The 21,485-nt window shown below is 41.0% G+C and overlaps 2 protein-coding genes across 5 annotated transcripts in view; one reads left to right on the top strand and one right to left on the bottom strand.

The window, feature by feature from the left end:
• Positions 1–18,650, top strand: part of tctn1 (tectonic family member 1) — a 34,623-nt gene extending 15,973 nt beyond the window's left edge. Inside the window, exons 7-15 of one of the 3 annotated variants that reach the window (XR_015103108.1) lie at positions 1,307–1,327; positions 7,707–7,841; positions 8,137–8,262; positions 13,064–13,166; positions 13,244–13,373; positions 13,462–13,615; positions 15,503–15,554; positions 17,334–17,465; positions 18,021–18,032. Coding sequence is in view for 2 of the 3 variants with exons in the window: in XM_086131746.1 (XP_085987872.1) it covers positions 1,307–1,327; positions 7,707–7,841; positions 8,137–8,262; positions 13,064–13,166; positions 13,244–13,373; positions 13,462–13,615; positions 17,334–17,465; positions 18,021–18,167 (948 nt within the window). In the remaining variant the exon portion in view is untranslated. Of the gene's footprint in view, positions 1–1,306; positions 1,328–7,706; positions 7,842–8,136; positions 8,263–13,063; positions 13,167–13,242; positions 13,374–13,461; positions 13,616–15,502; positions 15,555–17,333; positions 17,466–18,020 lie in introns of all 3 variants that reach the window. The other 2 variants (XM_086131756.1, XM_086131746.1) reach the window with 2 other exon arrangements.
• Positions 4,504–21,485, bottom strand: part of hvcn1 (hydrogen voltage-gated channel 1) — a 51,528-nt gene continuing 34,546 nt past the window's right edge. Inside the window, exon 6 of one of the 2 annotated variants that reach the window (XM_086131776.1) lies at positions 4,504–4,644. In XM_086131776.1, the coding sequence (XP_085987902.1) occupies positions 4,606–4,644 (39 nt within the window). In that variant the 3' untranslated portion in view covers positions 4,504–4,605. Of the gene's footprint in view, positions 4,645–17,039; positions 18,464–21,485 lie in introns of those variants that run through there. The other variant, XM_086131770.1, reaches the window with a different exon arrangement.

The raw sequence follows: 21,485 nt of genomic DNA, 5'->3' as shown, positions 1-21,485 counted from the left end.
CCGACATGCTACCTGTGTGAGGCGGGGGTTTTCTGCAGCAACGGCGACTAAAACAAAATTACGAAGTAGACTGGACATAAAACAGACACTTGAGGTGTCATTGTCTCCTATTAACACGAGATGGGACCGTCTGGTTGCGGAAAATCAAGCTCGGGGCTGTGTGTGGTTTCATGCACTTGTATCGTATTTTGAAGGCATTAAACATTACCATCGCGATCAGAGTGTTTCGGCCAGATTATACGCTCCTTGTGTTTATTGTTATTATATTTCGAAAACACCACAGTTTTCATGCAGCTCATAGCATATTATTTTGTTGTATTATTTCCGCCACACCTTAAATGCCGGTCCCTGAAAATATTGTCTGACATAAACCGGTCCGTGGGCCAAAAAAGGTTGGGGACCCCTGGTATAGGCTGTTTTGCTAATTCATCGCCTGGACTACTTGCTCTCGTCAATGGAACCATGGATTCTGCTTTTTACGAGGAATCTTGAGGGGGCCATCAGTTTGTGACCTTATGCTGAAGCACGTTTGAGTTCTGCAGCAGTACAATGATCCAAAATACACCCAGAAGTCAACTTCTAAATAGCTGTACATTAACAAAATTATAGAGTCGTCAAAGTCCATCGATCCATTTTCCGAACCGCTTATCCTAATAAGCACAACCTTAAAAAAAGCTGTTCATATTTGAAGAATCTGCAGTGTTGCTGAATTTTAGGAAATCCACAAGAAAGCAGTCTAAATATCATCTCAGAGATGCAAAAGACTCTTTCCCAGTTATAGAAAACTCTTGAGCATGCACCAACCAGCTATTTGGTTTGGGATGTACAGGACTCAGAGGGCTTGGTAGCTTTGAATAGATTGTTTTCCCCTGAATAAATAACATCACCGTTTGTAAACTTGATTTCATGTTCAGTTGGGTTATCTTTGTCGAATATTTATGTTTGGTTGGTGATCTTATACAATAAAGTGGGGAAACTCTTTGGGGTGTAACAAAAAACAATTTGAATCGGAATTTTGTTTTTGATTTAAAAGATGCGAGTGCATTGAATCAAACTGAATTAATCGTTCCACTTTCCACTTTAAAATCAAACTGTCCTTGCATCGTATGGTACTCCCTGGTATAAGGATTTATTTCAAATCGTCTTTATGGACAGATGCATACGCCCAGAAACTGCAAAAAAATAAGAATATGAGAAGAGGGCAAAGCCAAATGCTTTTTCAAGGCACTGTAGTTGCTGGCGACACTGCAAACGAGCGAGAGACATAATGTCACGATCATTTTTTAATTGTATGTTGTTGTTACAGGGGGAGAATGAAGATGCCACTGTAAGTATGCCTTTTTTTTCCTATGACAAATTACAAATTTGTGATTGCAAATTGGTACAAATGTTGCTGTATTTAATTAAGAAACTGATTTAAAAAAAAGTCAATTTTCAGATCAATCATTACCTCGTTTTACACAGAGACCCCACAAAATGGTTGCATCAAAGACGTAACAGAAGATATACAGTCCATTTATCTTCCCTTGCCTTTTCAAGGTTCTCACATCTTGTCACACAAAATTATTTATCAATTTTACACCCCGGCAAAATATATGGAAATGAAATTCCAGTAAAATGTTTTGAGAAAGCTTTTGCTGTCCTAGAAAATGGTTTCTCCTGCTGCTGCTATTTTCTGCCTCATGTGAGAACCCAATTAGCAACTTTCACATAAATATATTGAAGAGGGGGATGGGTGGTGGTGGGTCGGCGGAGGCCCCTTAACCATATTATGCACTCACCCAACGGCTACAATGTGTCCCTATTGCAATACACCAATAGCTGAATGTCAACATATCATTATTAATTCGTGAAAAAAAGGCTGGTGTGATTTTTTCTTTTCTTTTTTTTAACCTGTGAGGATCATTTCTACATGCTGATGGGGAGCTTTGGAGTTTTGAAGCAGCGATCTTAAACAAATACAGTCATCATAACAATGGTGCCGTGAGTTATAGATTTTTAATAAATTAATAGTTCATCGCGTGTGAGCCACAAACAACCTGGCAACCTCGCAACCTGATCAGGTCTCACTCGCTTTGCACCGGCCTTAAAGATGCATTCATTCATGAGCATATTATTTTGTTGAAATTACTTTCATTGCGTTTATTAAAAAAATTATGCCAAAACACATGCTCCTTCAAAGTAGCCTTTGAATGATGAAATTGTGCACATCACTGGCAACGGTCATCATAATTTCCGGATTCACTTGGCAAGTTAATTTCACACCTAAAGGGGCTATATCAAGCTAAATCAACTTTTTTGAGCATTTAGTCATTTAAACGCTAATTCGTCACCAGAACCACCTCCAAAGTTGCTTTGCTCTATTCACCCATCCTCTGAGCATTCCTGCTCATTCTTCCTCACTAAGCAACATGACTGGGTTCTCACTTTTATAGGCCACAAAGCAACCCCGAACAAACCATTCAGACTAAACAGATGTCCACTTTGTCAGAGTAGGCACCAGTTAATCACTGTCGTTTGTGCACCGGAGTTATGGAGAAGTGGTTCCTTCCACTGGGACCCATTCACTTGAATGAAAGGTCTCCAGCCGCCAGAGCGGAGCGTCGCCACTTCCCCGGTCCGACGGTTGTGGCTCTCGCTTTGGGATGGCGGCTTATGATTTGGCAGGACGGGCACATGAATGACAGTGAGCTTGGAGTGGTATGCTATTCCAAACAAATGGAAAAGTACCACCAGACTGCTAACTAATACCATTTAGTTAATCGTGTGAATACAACCACTTTTAGGACGACGTCATGAAAGAGTAGAGCTGGGCAATTTCCAAAATGTTGCCGCTCTGTCATCCATCAGTTGCCTGGGCACCCGTTCGTCATCATTAGTCTGTCAATGTTTTCAAGCGCCAAACCAAACTGAAGTCATGTTATTTTCACACGGGCTTGCGTTAACTCTTCCGTTTTAGGTATTTTTTATTTTTTAATACAGCTTATGCCATATGTACAGTTATTGTGTTCTGGATTCTGATTCACTCATGGACCCATTCTCAAAAAAAAATTTGAAAATGGCATGTCTGTTTCTAATATCTTCTCAAGGCATCAGAATCCTACACTGGTAGAGAGACCGTTAATAAAGCACCAATCACTAAATACAGAAAATCCAAGTATTTAGGGCATAGGTGTCAAACTCAGGTCCTGGAGGGCCACTGTCCTGCATGTTTTCCAAGTCTCCCTGTTGCAACACACCTGATTCAAATGAACAGGTTCAATGACAGCCTTCCGCAGAGCTTGCTGATGAGCTGATCATTTGAATCAGGTGTGTTGCAACAGGGAGACTTGGAAAACATGCAGGGCAGCGGCCCTCCAGGACCTGAGTTTGACACCTATGATTTAGAGCAGTGGTCCTCAAGTAGAAAGGCTGTAGGTCCACATTTTTTTTTTTATAAGACCAAGGTCCGGTCCCATGCACGGCGGTCATGGGGAGCAGGGCTATATGCCAATTTAGTATGGTCAAACCAAGCTTATACAAATCAACACTCCTCACAACCAACCAATAATGGGGTGCATGAAAATAACAATTATTCACTTTGCCAGTACACAGCAAATAATGAGAGGTATTGTGTTTAGGCAGAGGAACTCTTTTATTTTGTTAAGTTGTGCCTGCTTAATAATAGAAATAGCCCTTTTAGGGAAATAAGACATTTTTACTTTAACTTTGTTGAACAGTAGTTGTCTTTTTTTTCCTTAATTTAACAAAAGCAAAACAAAATACTCATTTTACCAAAATAAATACTAAACATGAAAACAAAAATATCCTTTTCATTTGTACAGTTCCCCTTTTCACATCCCCCTGAAATCACTGAAAAATATATCAGAAGAGGAGTTAAGAACCATTTTAAATACTGACACAAGGGAGCACAGGAATGTGCAGTGCTGTTCTTCCACTAAAGGTGAATGCAATGTCTGAGGCATGCAAATATTATTTGAGGACGCCATTGTGATGTTCATTTACCATGTTGCGGTGTTCTGCTGTTAAACAGCTGCAAAGATCCCCGGGTAGACGGGAGCAAAACTGCACACAATCGAAACCTCCCGCGATTCGTCTTGTCTAATTGTCTGTGTGCGGCTCTCCTGTGCTGAAGCTGTGAGCACACTGTGGCGTCGCGCATGCGTCTGTTTCCTGACACAATCATCCATTTTGAATGCGTGACGCTTATGTATGGGCACACCTTAAGTTCAGAGGAGCCAATCAGCGCATCGTATATGCTGACGCTTATGTATGGGCACACCTTCAGTTCAGAGGAGCCAATCAGCGCATCGTTATCGCCGACATGCCCTGCTTCAGCCAGGGTCTCCAGTTCGTCAAACATTATACACACACAGTCGCGCTGCTGCGGTCCTCTGCAATACATCTGTTCGTACACGCAAATAATAAAACGGATAATTTTAACAAGCGATCGCAGTAATGCGCAGATTATAGTCCAAAAATATAAAATGTATAACGTAAAAATCACTTTATAATTTATTATTTTATACAATTTGCCGAGGGTCCGGACAGAGGAGGTCGGCGGTCCGGTCGTGGATCGCGGTCCGCCAGTTGAGGAAGACGGATTTAGAGGGTCGCCTCACGCACCGGCGCACTGTTAGCCATCTTGATCAAAGATAACAACAAGCAAATGAATGTGTCTGTAGAGAAAATAATACAAAATGACACCAACACAACTACACAAGAGTACAGCACCACATACTGTACATCAGCCGAGAGGACGGGCCTATAGAGTTAAAAGTATATAAGATCACCTTTATTAGTCCCATAAGGTGAAAATCGGCATTGTTTCATCAGCAATATTGGATACAAGAAATAGGAAAATGGATGCAGCAGATGACATTTGTACAAGTACTTTGTACATCGGACTAATTGGAAACCAACATTTTGCCCATACTTAAACTATTGAATTCGATCTATCACCGAATGTGTTTGTCTGTTCGCAAAATATAATTATGACTCTTGAAATCTGATTCATAAACTTTGACAAAAATAAAAGATAAATAATATTAAGTCTTTGTGAAACACGAGGAATGGTACCAAGAATTTTAAAAAAAAACTAAATAAAGAATTTAAAATCTAAATAAATATATCCCACTACTATTAACAGTGAAATATAGTTTTGAACCATGGTACAAACATTTTCTAGACCTATATTGAAAACACGTACATGAAAATTTCAGAACTCTACCTTTACAGACAAGAACTTATAGGGCACTACATAAATATTCTGGACATAATGTGAAAACAGTGAATATGAAGGGAGAAATTGACACAGCTTTAACCCATTTAATTTCCGGTCACATTTGTGAAGGACAACAACGATTTCATTTACAGGCCTCTAAAAATTTTTATTACTGATGACTGAAAGGGGCTACCAATGACACCTGATTTTGACTTTTAAATGTCTGGGAAAATTTTGGGATTAAATGGGTCGTTAAGATCTACATGTATTTGTTTTCCAAATTACAGTTTTAACAGTAGATGTCGCTCTTGCCCCATGGACCTCTTGAAGATGTCAGCGTGGTGGTTGCATATAAAACCACTTTCCTAACATTCCATTTAATTTTCATAGCGTAATCAATGTGCAGGTCACAACTTTTCCCCAACAGCATTTTCGGTTGATTTTGGCGAGCTTGTACAGTATCACACAATCGAACAAACTACGAGAAAATCAAAGAGAGATGGGGGGGGGGGGGATAAACCGACGAGAGGTCTGCACTTGGAGATTACCGTATTTCCTGCACAATTGGGCGCACCAAAAAGTCTTCCATTTTCTTAAAAGCTCACCGAGCGCCTTAAAATCCGGTACGTCTTTTTTATGGTCATTACGGTAATACGTCGACTCCAAGATGGCTCCTTCCTGGAGACATGCTTCCAATGTTATAACTTGCTGTTGGTTCAGTGAACTGTGTCGCTGCTTTATTAAATAAGTATGTGTTGCACTCCGAAAAAAGGAGAGCTATGGTGTTAATTTTTTTCACCAGTCTCAACAAAAACAGGTACGTCTTTGTCTATCTTCGTGTTTTCTTCTGTTCGACTCGAGAGGTGTTCAAGACCGCCACCGAAAAACGTAAACTAACGATTACTTCAATGAAACTACAAAAATTGAAAATAATACATCAAAACCGAAAAGCAAGCGAGGAGATAACAAAATTAATTATATTGCCCCCCCCCACAGAATTTATATTGTGATTTCATCACACACAACAAAGGAATAACTAACTACAACTGACCTCTTATTGTGTTATTTTGACTTCAAGATGGCACCGCGAGAGTGGCTGCCTTTCCAGCAGCTTCTATTTATTTTGTTCTTCTACTTCTTCCTCTCGTAACTTTACTGCTGTTAAGTGGGAATTTCTCCATTGTGAGACGATTAAAGGTTTTCTTATTTTATCTTATCTGATTGTACTCTTGGAGCTACGATTAAAAGAAATGCCAATGGGTTTTTCGGAGGCGGTCATGAACGCCTCTCGAGTTGACCGGAAGAAAAGAAGGGAAGGAGACGGACACAGACACACCTGAATTTGTTGAAAAAATTAGAGCTGTGGTTATGGTATTATTATATATATATATATATATCTTATATATTTTAAACGCAGAATTTATTAATGGTTTTCACAGTCTCAGCAAGTACAGGTACTGTACATCTTTGTCCGTCTCCGTGCTTTCTTCCGTTCCACTCGAGAGGCATTCATGGCCGCCTCAGAAAAACGTAAATTAATTCTTACTTCAATGAAACCACGAAGCAAATCAAGTGAGGAAATCGCAAAATAAATTCTGTAGGGGCGGATATATAATTTATTATATGACTTGATTTTCTGTTTTGATGCATTATTTTCAATTTTCCTAGTTTCATTTAAGTACAGTCATAGTTAGTTTACATTTTTTAGAGGTGGTCATGAACGCCATCTCAAGTTGAACGGACGCCTCTCGAGTTGAATGGAAGAAGTGTAGCACCATCTAGTGGACGCATTGTAGATTGCGCCTTTTAGTGCGAGGCGTCTAATATTTGAAAAAAAATTACAAAATAGCCATTCATTGAAGGTGCGCCTCATAATCCAGTGCGTCTTTTCGTGCGGAAAATACAGTAATCGTTTTCCGCGTAATTAAGCCTACGTTATTTATTAAATGTATTAACATACTTTACAAACCTTTATATACTGTTATTATTATAATTCCTGTAATGATGATTTTTTTTAAGAACTTTATTTTTTTGGGGTGTTCTCGCTGACAAGATGATCACATGATACAAATGTGTCATCGACAAACAGATATCTAACACTTTTTACGCTTTTTTTTTTTTTTGCTCAAATTTGAAGAAAAAAAAAACGTGTCTATCAGGGACCGTATAAGACAAAGTTTGCATCTAAAGGCATGAACACCAAAGCTTGGGTGTGATCCGTCAGATGTTGCTAAATTGGGTCCATACACATAGACCATCCTCGCACACAACAGCGAAGCCAGAGAGGTCAAAGGCAAGAATATTATTCCATAAGAGCCCAGTACGATCCACAGTGGCGCAGAAAAAAAATTCCAGCACTTACAGGCTACACAAAAGAAGCCTGCAGAAAAGATGGTACAGATTCACAGATCATTGAGACTTTGTCATAATACACTGATCCTGAAGCTTGATTTAAAAAAAAAACTGTATGAGTGATTCTCAGGTTGTTCCTGTGGAGATGGCTGCAGTCATGTTGCAGTCTTCAGATGGCACTCAAAATGAAGTTACGATCGGTGAAGAGGAAAACATGAAGCCATATCTCATGAATCCAAATGTGTGTGCAAATGTTGTTTTGAAGGTAAGGTGAATACAACTCTTTGACTTATGACAACTTGGTATCGTTTCAAAATGTGAATGGGTTAACACTTGTATTGCGCTTTTCTACCTTCAAAGTACTCATAGCGCTTTCTCACTGTCCCCTCATTCTCCTACTGAGGAGCAACTGGGGGTTCAGTATTTTGCGCAAGGACACTTTGACATGATCACGAGAGCTGAGGATCAAACCCACAGCCTTTGGGTTCTGAGACTGTCGCTCTACAACGTGAGCCATGCCGCCCCATAATGTGTTTTTCTTGTTGTTGCTGTTTTCTCAGGTTGCATACTTGGTGAAGTACAACAAGGCAGGCCAAGTAGTGAATGCTGCAGTACATCTGCTGCTTGGGAACTTTCATGTCACACCATTTACCCTGGAGCAGGAGTTCTCGATCAAATTTATTCAGGTATTACTGAAGCTGAAACTGTTTTTGTTTAATCCACTTCAAAGGATGTTAATAACAAAAGAAAGCATTTTTTAAATTGCGATCAGATTGACTTTTGGTTTAGAAAAATATTGCTTCAGGAGAGAAGGATAATATTTACCGTTTACTGCATTGTGACTGCTAAATTGGAACAAATGCGTCATGTCAGGTGTGTTTGAGCTCTTCCCAGAAAAAAATGCGCTCTGACTGGATAAAAATGGGTTTTCTGCATCTATTCTTTTAGATGAAATACACGTGGAATCCATTCTATCGCTTTGTTTTCGAATTGATAATTTTCGTGCAGAACTGGAGTTTTTCACAGGCACAGCGTGATGATTCATCTTTGACCGGCCAAAAAGTGTTGAAAGGGAGCATCTTGCTATTTTGAGTCATGCAAACAAAGTTATATCCAATTTGTATGGTGCCAAAGTGGATTGGAACGGTGCCAAATTTGTGATCATTCCGAATTAATAGTTCATCATCAATCAATGTAATTATTTCATTAACAATGATTATTATTATTTGATTTGATTTTTTATTTTGTCTCCCATACGAGAAACTCAGAGGACATGCCCTCCTTGCTGCTACATGCATTGAACAATAAAAACACATACTGTACGCTACACCACATAAATTGGACAATACATACAGTGCCGGACGATATATACTCTCCACACAATGGACGGTACATCACAGTCATATGCACACCCCACCCTGCCCTCATGTCCTCCTGCTTGTCTGTCTGCCTTCCTCTAGTTGTTTGTTAATTAGGCTGATAGCCTGCGGTATGAATTAGTTTTTGTATCGGTTTAATTTGCAGAGAAGGGTCCTGTACCTCTTTCCTGAGTGTAGGAGCTCGAATTGGGAGTGCAGCACATGAGAAGGATTGTCTAGAATGTTGTTGGCCTGTTGAATAACGGACTGCACATATATATATCTTGGGGGGGGGGGGGGCGGGGGCTGTCCGCTTACCTTCCCTGCTGTCTTAACCAAGTTGGTTATGTGAGCTTTCGATTTTACAGTCAGGTTCCCAAACCAAGTGGTTATTCCAAAGCGCAGGACTGACTCAATAGTTGCTCGATAAAAGATCAAAAGAATGCCAGGGAGTGTGTTCCAGAGCTGGGGAGCAGAGCGACTGAAGGCTCTGTTTCCCATGGTGATGAGGCGAGCAGGGGGGACAGTGAGGAGGAGAAAGAGCGAAGAGAGCGGACAGGTGTAGGAATATGGATGAGGTCAGACAGGTATGGAGGGGCAAGGTTATGGATGGCTTTGAATGTAAGGAGCATGATTTTATATTGAATGCGGTGTATAATGGGGAGCCAGTGGAGATGTTGGAGGATAGGTGTAAAATGGTTTATGGATGGTGTGAGCGTGATAATGCGAGCGGCTGAATTTTGGACCAGCTGAAGCTTATGGAGGGTTTTTTTGTGGGAGACCGAGCAGGAGGGAGTTACAGTAATCAAGTCGGGAGGTGACGAGGGTGTGAACAAGTATAGCAGTGGAGTGAGGGGTGAGAAAAGAGCGGAGCCGGTGAATGTTTCTAATAGTGATGGGAATTCCGGCTCTTTTTAGAGAGTCGGTCCTTTTGGCTCGGCTCACAAAAAAGAGCTCCCAAATGGCTCCTCAGTTTTTTTGTTGCTTAAATTAATTTACTCCCAAAAATAATGTAAAATTATGTGTAAAATGAATTACTAATGTAAAAAATAAACAGTATATCAACTATTTATTATTTATATGGCTTATTTAATATTCTTCTGAACATACTCATCATGGAGTACAGCACTGAATGCTACAAAAAATAAATTACAAAGTAGAAGAACAAAGACCCATCTCAAAACAAGGTCAACAAAAAGTTCCAATCTCTGATTGTGTATATTTATAAGCTTTTAACTATTTACAGTAAAACAACATAAGTAAGCTTCCCACTAAGATTACCACACAATAAATTATGAATTAAAATTTGATATTGGATATTTTAACCATGCACTCTCTACACGCTGCCTTTGAACTATCAATTAAGTTGAAATGAGTCCAAATTTCACTGCGTTTCCTTTCCATTTTCTCACCTTTCCACTTTCCACCGTCTTGTTTTTTTCTCTGTAGTGCTATCGAGCTCTCTCTCGTCTCCCTGTCTCTCCTGTTCGTGTGCTGCTCACAGTGTGTGTCTCTAACTCCTCCCCCTTCTCTTCACTGTAGCGTGTGTGTATGTGTGTGTGTGTGTGTGTGTGTGTGTGTGTGTGTGTGTGTGTGTGTGTGTGTGTGTGTGTGTGTGTGTGTGTGTGTGTGTAACCCTCCCCTCCCTCTTCTACCACGGATCTTGACCAATCACGTGCGGCTTTAACCAAAGGAGGGGACAAAAAAGGAGAAAAAAAAGCCGGCTCCCGTCGTTCACTTCAAAGAGCCGGCTCTAAGAGCCGGTTCGTTCGCGAACGACACATCACTAGTTTCTAAGATGATAATATGCAGAACGAGTGATATTGTTGATATGTGAGGTGAAGGAGCGGGTGCTATCATGGATGACACCCAGACTCTTGACCTGAGGGGAGGGGGAGAAAGGGAATGGAGAAATTGTTTATTTTGTTTAGGATGGATTTGGTGCCAACAATGAGTAGTTCAATGTTATTGCTGTTCAGTTTGAGGAAGTTTGAGGTGAACCATGATTTTAATTCCTGCAGACAGTTGGTTAGGGAGGATGGTGGGAGTATGGCAGACATGTCCAGCTCCGGGCCTGGAGGGCCACTGTCCTGCCTGTTTTCCAGCTCTCCCGCCTGCAACACACCTGATTCAGATGATCAGCTCATCAGCCAGCTCTGAAGCAGCATTAGAACGATCCTGATGATTTGAATCAGGTGTGTTGCTCCTGGGAGAGCTGGAAAACAGGCAGGACAGCGGCCCTTGAGGACTGACTTTGGACACCCCTGGAGTATGGTGTTTGGTTTGGTAGAGATGTAGAGCTGGGTGTCATCCGCGTAGCAGTGAAAGTGAATGTGATGTTTCCTGAAGATATTACCAAGGGGGAGAAGAGAGATTAGAAACAGCAAGGGGCCAAGGACAGAACCCTGAGGAACATCTGAAGTGAGGGGAAAGGGTTGACATCTAAAACATTTGAGCTGAATAAACTGGGTGCGGTCAGAGAGATAGGCGCAGAACCAGGAGAAGGGGGTGCTGGTGATGCCAATGGAGGAGAGTCTGTCGAGGAGGATGGAGTGAGAGATGGTGTCAAAGGCTGCACTGAGGACAAGCAGGCGGAGGATGGCGAGTGAACTGGAGTCAGCAGAGAGAAAAAGGTCATTGGATATTTTGAGTAGGGCAGTTTCAGTACTATGGAGGGGACAGAAGCCAGATTTAAATTGTTCGTAGAGGTTATTGGAGGAGAGATGGGTGTGAAGTTGAGCAGCCACTGTTTTTTCTAGAGGTTTGGAAATGAAGGGGAGGTTTGATATGGGATGGAAGTTGTTCAGGTCGGAGGGATCAGAGCCAGGTTTCTTAAGTATGGGAGTGACAGCAGCAGTTTTGAGATGGGAGGGTACATTGCCGATAGAGAGGGAAGTTTGAATAATGTTAGTGATGAGAGGGGATAGAGGCTTTGACTAGAACAGTCGGGAGAGGGTCAAGTTGACAAGTGGAGGTTTTGGACTTCTGAATTAAGATGGAGATTTGGTGGACAGATGGGGAGGTGAATGCAGAGGACAGCTGGGTAGGAGCCGGGGAGAATGGAGAAGGAGGGTTGGGAGCATATGAGGGGGTGAGTTCCGGGTGGATAAATTGGATTTTGGATGTAAAAAATGAGGCCAGATTATTACAGAAATCGGTGGAATAGAGATGTGATGGAAGAGTGTCAGCAGGTTTAGTGAATTTAGAAATGAGTGTTTTGGGGTTACCTTCATTGGAACTGATTAAACCAGAGTAGTAGGTTGATTTGGCTTCGGAAATTGAGTCCTTGTAATGGAAGAAGTGGGTAGTGTACATTTCTTTATGAATTGCGAGTCCAATTTTCCTGTATAATCTTTCAAGTTGACGTCCTTTTGATTTAAGTTGTCTGAGGGTAGGGGTAAACCAGGTCCTAATATGTGGAGGTAGTTAAACATTTAGATGGTTTCAGAAAATTCACAGTCATAACGGCCCTCCAAGGGAAACCGTAACAACAATGTGGCCCGCGACAAAAATGAGTTTGACACCCCTGAGCTAAAAACACTTACTCGGTACTAAATGCCAGCTTCTTTGGTCACCATTCTGTCCCGGAATTGGTCGCTGTACATGTTGTCACGCTCCGTGATGACTACAGGTTGCAATTGTTATTTTCCCCACCCCTGTTCTCAAATCTCCACACAAAATCCGTCTTTACCGGACTCTGTGTGTGATGTAGTACGTTGCTGAAGCCGGTTGGCTGCCGTGTGGCCATGTGTGACAGAAGTTAAAGTGTTCTAACTCGGAAAAATAGATCAATGTGCAGATTTTCCTTGCACGGCCCCGTGTGCCACTATTCCAAAAGGTAAATGGGCTGTCACTTGTGCAGCAGGAAATGACCACTTAGCCATGCCGCCAACCACACACGTCATCCGCGCCACCCCGCACAAACTACTTTATAACGAGAATTGCACCGCTAGAAATGCTCACCCTGCATTAGTTTGAACAAAGCATAAAAGAAGTGCACAAAGGGTGCTGCACCACAAGAGTTGACGTGGTAGAGACGACGCCTTGCCCAAAATGGAGATCAGCAATGGAAGCTGCACTTTTACTTTTGACCAAGTACTGATTTGAGTTGCCAACTGTCATTTAACAGGAGGAGAATAACAACGTGCCATTCCATTACAGTGGAAATCCCGGTTATATCGTCGGACTTCCTATTTTGTCTGGACAAGAAATTGCTGAATATCCTTTACTGGGTACGAATGGTATTATCAGAAACAATGACTTGTTTAATTTTCTTGCCTTCTATTGTCCTTAACAGTTGTTCTTACAGAAATGGTGCAAAACCCTGGAGACACACTGTCAATTCTCCCGATTTCCGCAAACCAAAACTGTATGAACGGTCCTCATCAGCGTTCTCCTGTCTTGTTTGGTGTGGACTCAATATCTGGCTGCACATTAAGGCATGACTTTTTCAGCACAAACCCACTAACCTCACTCCAGTGAAAAGATGTGTACAGTATGTGATTGTATGTGTTCTGTCTTCTGCAGACTGGAGGAAGCAGCCAACTGCTCCCTGGTTTCTCAAATTATTATTGATGTTCTGCGAGGACAAAACCACCCCCAATATGTTGCGACATTTGGAAACTCTGAATTACAAAATTCCCTTGACTGGTTGCCTATCAAGCGCAACTATAATCAGAGGGTAAGCGCAGTCTGCTTGAAACTGAAAACTCACATGCACACAAGCAAGTGCGCAATTATTTACAATCAAGAGCTAGATCTAACTGTCCTGTGCGCACAAAGGTACATGCTTGCAGTTCTGGTGATCTCCGTCACTCGGAAGTCATTTTTTCAAGACCACCCTCATCATGGTTCCATCAAACAAAATTCAACACATATCTACAACCAACATACAACATCTCTGTAACACACATCGGACAATGTTCAAGAAAAAGCAAGGTTTTGCTGAGCTTAATTTACTAGATAAAGCTTTTTTTCCCTGGCCATTAACGGGACTTGTATATCATGCACTGATTGGCATTTGCTGGCTAACAGCCAATCAGTGATTGTCACCGACAGCATGTAGACAGAGATTACCATATTTTCCGCACTAAAAGATGCACTGGATGGATTCAATGAATGGCTATTTTGTAATTTATTTTCATACATTAGACGCTTCGCATTAAAAGGTGCAATCTACAATGCACTCCTTCCATTCAACTCGAGAGGCGTCCGTTCAATTTGAGAGGCGTTCATGACTGCCTCTGAAACATGTAAATTAACTACTACTGTACTTAAATGAAACTACGAAAATTGAAAATAATGCATCAAAACATAAAATAAATTCTATATCCCCCCTACAGAATTTATTTTGTTATTTCCTCGCTTGATTTTCTTCGTGGTTTCATTGAAGTAAGAATTAATTTTCATTTTTCGGAGGCGGCCACGAATGCCTCTCGAGTGGAGGCACGGAGACGGACAAAGACGTACAGTACCTGTGTTTGCTGAGACTGTGAAAACTATTAATAAAGTCTGTGTTTAAAAAAATAATAAAACCACAACCACAGCTCTCCTTTTTTCAACAAATACAGGTGCATCTTTGTCCGTCTCCTTCCCTTCTTTTCTTCCAGTCAACTCGAGAGGCGTTCATGACTGCGTCCGAAAAATGCATTGGCATTTCCTTTCCGTTTTTCGGAGGCGGTCTTGAACGCCTCTCAAGTCGAATGGAAGAAGGCACGGAGACCGACAAAGACGTACCTGTATTTGTTGAGACTTTTTAAAAAAATTAACACCACAGCTCTCCTTTTTTCGGAGCTGCAACACAAACTTATTTAATAAAGCAGCGACACAGTTCACTGAACCAACAGTAAGTTAAAACATTGGAAGCATTGTCTCCAGGAAGGAGCCATCTTGGAGTCGATGTATGACCGTAATGACCATACAAAAGACGCACCGGATTTTAAGGCGCTCAGTGAGCTTTTAAGAAAATGGAAGACTTTTGGGTGCGCCCTATAGTGTGGAAAATACGATAATTACTTATGAATTCAAATCTAATCTAAAAAGCACCATTACGCAAAAGTATATTGATTCCCCACAATTCTGAACACTGCATTTTACTTTAGGTTTGTTCCTACCTCCACCATGAATATGCTGAGCCAGATTTTAGACATGGATGCATTCCACTTTATGAAACCATGACTTAGGACCGCACAACAAACAATGATGTGGCAGCCCTGTCACAAACATTGTGTTGTGTTAACTGCAATTATGTTGACTATTAACAATAAAATTCTAAAATACCCAAATATTAAATTTTGATACTACACTTCTCTGTTGCCACGTAACACATTACATCAGGGGTGGCCAACCCGTAGCTCCTGGGCTTTCGCATGACAATTGAAAATGCCTCAGCAACAGCCCTGCTATTCAAACAACAGTGCTTAATACACAGAACGTACTATGTCAGCCTATCATCAATCCCGTAACTTGATTGACATAGAGGGCAACCAATCAGATGACTGAATCACCGCTCGTGCGCAGACAACGGCGCTCAGTGATAAGCTAGTCAGCAAATTGTGCCTGTTTTTAGGGCAAGGGTGCCCAATACATCTATCGCAATCAACCAAGAGCCAGCAGACTGGGTGAGTATTACTGTGATCAAGTTTGACCTAGTGGGGGTGGGGCCTGGTAAGGATTTTATTCTATAAATTCCAATTTCTGGATGAAAAGCGGTCGATCAATTAAGTTTTGATTGCTTTTTTTAATTGATTGAAGCAGCATCTTGAATACCCTGCGCTGAAAAGGCAGAGGAGGATGGTTGCAGCGAGGCTATAGTTCTATATCTATTTTATTCTGTGGACTAGCGTGGGATTAAGGAAAAGGCGCGGGATTCCCTCGCGACAGTGTCTCCGTTTAACCCGGGGGTTGGCAACACGTGGCTCAAGAGCTGCATGCAGCTCTTTAGCGCGCCCTAGTGGCTCCCTGGAGCTTTTTCAAAAATGTTTGAAAATGGAAAAAGATGATGAAGGGAAATATATTTTTTGTTTCCATATGGTTTCTGTCAGAGGACAAACATGACACAAACATTAACGTTTTCCGATGCTGTAGAAATGTGGCGAATTTGCACATTTTGCCATTTGCAGGGCGGGATATCAGTCGGGGCTGTTGCAAAAAAAAACACAAAAAAAACAGCCTTTCTTGTGCAATTCATCGAGGGTACTTGCAAAGAATGGGAATCTGAGCGCCCGAGAGAAGCATTTTTAAACAGTACATGTGAGCTACAATAGTTAGAACACTGTGAAAGTGCGCCCCGTGCCTTGTTCATTTTAGCCGCCGGCTGTTGCTCATTACAGTATGGGTGTCTAAGTGTGTGTGTATGCGTGCATGTGCGGTCATTGGCCGATCGCGGGAGGTTGGTTTATCGAAAAGTAGATATTCGGTCAAAAAGGTTTGGGCACCCCTGCTCTACAGGATGAACTGCAGGGGGGAAAAAACATTTAATCATGATTACTTGTGTATTTGTAGGCAACTTAGTCATGTTGATAGTAGGCTAATATCGCTAATATAGATACATACAACATGTGTTGAGTTCATGATAACGATTTTCCTTTTTGCAGCTCCAGACATATTTGTTTTTGGGGGGGGGGGGGGGGGGTTTTGGTCCAATATGGCTCTTTCAACATTTTGGGTTGCCGACCCCTGGTTTATCCCAAGTCGCTGCACTCCATGTTCACGCACCGGCTGTTTGTTCAAGCCTTTAGCACAAGATTTGACCATGTGTTGGTCTCAATGAACAATGGGAGGAACAGTTGAAATCTCCTGGTCTTCTCAATCCTCTCTCTAACGATGTGTTGTGTACACCAGCCCCGTTTTTGAAGCAAATTAGCTCATTGTGGCTGCAAATGAACATCATAAACAACATAACCAAATAACAAACAGCAAAGAAAGTCCTAATTCTCTGCCAAAAACGTCTCTGTCAAAACACTGTAAATGCTTAGACTGTAGGATGACACAAAAAGAACGTTAAGTGGCAAAAAAAAAAGAAGTTACAATTCAAGGAAAAGAAGTCAACGGCGCTTATGTAAGAAGCTGCCTATTCATAAGCACCTCCCATACAGAGAAGAGACTGACTTTCATTGGTCGTTTATTAATGCAGACATACAGGGTTAATAACATCTCATGCGATATTGAGCTCTCGGTAATGAATTCTGACAAGTCACTGCTTTTCCATAACACCAGGTGCACATGAAAGGGACTTGGGTCTGGTGCTGAAACAAATTAATTTTATTTCCATTCGTTTTATAAATATTAATTTGCAGTCTCTGAACGATTTATATACATATAGAAAGCAAGGTTCTACTTTGTGTTAGCATGTTTATTACAGATAACCTTCAAAACACTCCATCCATTTTCATTTGCAGGCTTCGCAGGTTTGCAGTATCCCATTGTCACTTCACTTGGAGATTGAATGGACCAAATATGGTTCCTTGTGGAATCCCCAAACTCAGATTGTGAGTGTCGAGGAAGTTATCCAAACCAATACCACCAGTTTGGTAGGTAATACAGCTGACATGTAGGTTAATATACAGTACACTAACACAGGTACAGTGTATCTCCAAACTGTTGATGAAATATAAATAGCAAAAACACAAAAACTGTCAATGGTATTTATTAGTCTTAAAAGCTAACCTATGTCCACCTCTTTGAAGTGGCCTGTAGTACTTTGACCCACATGGCTACAGTTAATTGAAAGAATTCCATGCCAACCCCCCCCCAAAAAAAAATCTGAAAATTTTAAACAGGCACCAAAACAATAAAATAAATAGTTCGGTGAGCCGTAGCTCCCAAGCCTCTGTTTCGATTGACCTAAAATTTGAGATTTTGTGTCATGCCAACACTATCGGTAAGTGCATCAAGTTTCATTCCAATCAAAATCCACTTGGTTAAACCCACTAGGTGATTTGGCATGGAAGGACAAACAACCTCCTAGATGGCGCCAATTGGATTGTAAATCTAGTTTGGACCAATTTGGAGACCCAACCACTTGAGTTTTATACTGAATTTAAAAAAAATGCAATCCTAATGAACTCTTCTGTTTTTTTTCATAGGCTGGTTTTATCAGAGGCAGTGATGCGCTCTCAATTCGTAGTTCAGTGAGCTTCAAAGAAATTTCTGCTGCTGCCCTTCCTGGTTACAGAGCGACACCGACCATTGATGCCAAGCTGCCGATTAACTTCTTCTTTCCATTTGTTTGATTGAGCAACTTCATCCAGACTGTCCTTAGAAAGTGTCCGAAAAGTACCCAAATGTAAAATTGTAATTACCATAGAGGGCAAAGAATCGATTGGATAAAACAATCAAGCATTATTCATGAAGATAGAAAACTGAAATCATGAGCTGAACAGATCAAACAATTCAGAAATTAATGCATGGATTAATGCGGAAAAAAATACATAAAGTTGCATGATATGAATTCATTTAAATTCATTATCGATCAGAAGTCAATGCCATGCATCTTGAGAAGTGTCTGAAGCTTCTGGTTATCTTGTTGCTAGGACAGATGATAAGAGGGAAAAAAAAGTTAATTTGATGTTTGAGACATCAGGTAAAAATCAACATGTGTCTGTAGGTGTCTTAAGTTATTAGATTCACTGGATGAATCTTTTTCTTTTTTTCCAAATAAGTTTTATCATTGCAAATAAACACAGACTAGATTTAATGGCAGTGTTTGCCAGGAATCAGTGGAGATCCATTTGTATTATATATACATATATATATACACATATATATATATATATATGTATATATATATACATATATATATATATATATATATATATACAGTAATCCCTCATTTATTGCGGTTAATGGGGACCAAAACCACCCGCGATAAACGAAAATCCGCGAAGTAGCAACCAATTAACTTTATATTAAAAAAAATCCCCCACGTGGGCCTTTGCAATTGAGCAGAGCACGGGCGCGTGTGCGCGCGCACACACACACACACACAGGCCAGCGATCCCGCCGAGTGCAGCAGACGTGTTTATGATTAGTCAACTAAGGTTGTTCAGACAATTGAGGATGGAGAGGCCTGCTTTTGTTCATAGAAGTGTCTCTCTCTTTCTCCCTTTCTCCCTCTGTCTCCCTCTCTCTCTCTCCCCCCCCAGCCCCCCCCCCCCCACACACACACAGGCCAGTGATCCAGCTTGTGCATCAGACGTGTTTATGATTCGTCAATTAAGGATGAAAGAGACCTGCTTTTGTTCTCCTCTCTCTGTCTCTCTCTTTCTCTCAGCAACACACAAAACACTCACCTGTGTGGCCCATGCGTGCCCCACGTGGACCTTCCGCGCTTGAGCAGAGTGCGCACACACTAGCATGCATCGTAAACAACACTTAGCACAGATTTTTGCGGACTTCAAAAAAATCGTCTTTTTTTTTAATGAATGAAAAAATCCGCGATGCACCGAAGCCGCGATAAGCAACCGCGAAATAGCGAGGGATCACTGTATATATATATATACACACACACACACACACACAGACTCTCTTACAACACCTAGATTGGTTTTTCCCTAAAGTCTACCAGCAGCTCATCCTTCATTTAGGACACATGATTTCGTGGGCCGGACCTCTTGGACACGAGTCAGTCACTTGTTGCACCAGATAAAAAGTCTTGCCCGGGGTTGTTTACAGCCTGCCTGTCATAAGTGTTCCACATGACAGCCATGGACATTATCAGCCCATTACAAAAGAGTGGCTCAGGCTGTAAGTGCAATGGTACCTCTACTTACAAAATTGATTGGTTCTGGAAAAAATTTCGGAACTAGAACATTTTGGAAGTCGAGATGTGTTTTACATGTAAATGCCCTAATCCGTAACACCTCCCCACCCGCCCCAAATTCAGACATAAATGTTTTCTAAAGCATTAAAACGCATCAAAATATGTAACAAATAAATACATGTTACACCTCGATTATTGCACACTAAATGATAGTTGTGCATAATGTAAAAAACAAAGGAGAGTAAAGAATAAAAATGGTCATTTAACTTTTAACTGCGCCCTCGTTGTTTTTTTCTGCCCCCTTTAGTTCATGTTCTCTCTCAGAAGTGTTTTTTGCCTGGCGTTCTGTAAAGAACTAATCCAAGGATGTTTGCTTTTGTCAGCTTTTAACAATCCTTCAAAAATTTCCAAGGCAAACGGCATAGTGAGCTATCGCCCGACTGGTGAACACTTTTTTTCTGGGTGATTCACATTTACGTAAAACTATCGGAACACCTCAGCTATTGATGAGGACACTGCATCAACACGTCGACACACACGGTAGAGGTCCCTTTGAGCCAATGGGATGCCAGGATGATGCTCAGGAATAGCCAATGGCAGAGCAGCTTCAAGTATGTTGCGTTCAGGAAAAACAGAGCAGACCGAATTTTTACCTTTCGTATCTTGAAATTTCTTTCGCGATAAGTGGCAACATTTTCCTGTTGCGGCGTTTCGCAACTTGAAAAATTCGTATGAAAAGAGATTCGAGAGTAGAGGTACCACTGTATACTCTTGTAATTTGCAACCAGGTATCCGGATGCTTATCCTCTTTGTTCTATGCGGGTTAAACATGCAGTTTGGTGCTTGGTTGTGTTTTCAAGAACAGGGATCCCTAAGGCGATATTAACCGACCAAGGCACAAACTTCATATCTCACTTGATGAAAGGCCTACATAGCCAGTTTGGAGTAAAAGGGATAAGAACCACTCCTTACTATTCTGAAACTGATGCTCTTGTTTGAAACAGATGTGTGTGTGTGTGTGTGTGTGTGTGTGTGTGTGTGTGTGTGTGTGTGTGTGTGTGTGTGTGTGTGTGTGTGTGTGTGTTTATATCATTGATTAATATATATCATTGATTAATATATATAAAATTTTGAAAAAAACTCGTCCACCTTGTTCCTTAGTTCTGTAAATCACAGAGAAGCATTACATATTGTAAAAACATTCAAAAATAAAAAGTCTGATTGTTTTAAAATTGGTATGACATGAGTAAAACCAATTACAGAACATGTAGTGTGAACTTTCACATACATCTGCAACTTGTCATTGAAAGCTGGTATCTTTCCATCAAAAATGAAAACAGCTAAAGTTATTCCTATTAAAAAGTGGACACAGACACGTGTTCACTAATTATAGACCAATATCCCTACAGTGAAACTCCTCTACAACAAAACCTACATGGGCGAAAATACCCCCTCGTGTGAAAAAATCTTCATGCATTCACACCATTCCCATTCTCCTGCTCCCCATACAACGGAAAAGAAACCATTGCGTAATACAAAATTTTTTTCTCTGCTCTTGCCTCGCGAAGAGATTCACTACAATGAAGTCTAATCCAACAGCGACCTCTACTGCTTCGTTTGGAAACAGCAACCACCACACTGGTTTACAGTAAATATTCCCATCTACGAAGTTCTTTCAAAAGGAAATTCCTTCACCTGGACTAAAAACCTATGCATTTGTAAATTTCCCCAGTGTGGGACAAATAAAGGATATCTTTAATCTTTAAGATTTCGACTACGATGTTACATT

Source organism: Hippocampus guttulatus, chromosome 2, assembly GCF_054856545.1.
Source record: "Hippocampus guttulatus isolate MCC_2025c chromosome 2, RoL_Hgut_1.0, whole genome shotgun sequence".
Classification (NCBI taxonomy): domain Eukaryota; kingdom Metazoa; phylum Chordata; class Actinopteri; order Syngnathiformes; family Syngnathidae; genus Hippocampus; species Hippocampus guttulatus.
The sequence above is the reverse complement of the archived record's forward strand: the minus strand, read 5'-3'. Positions and strand labels throughout refer to the sequence as shown.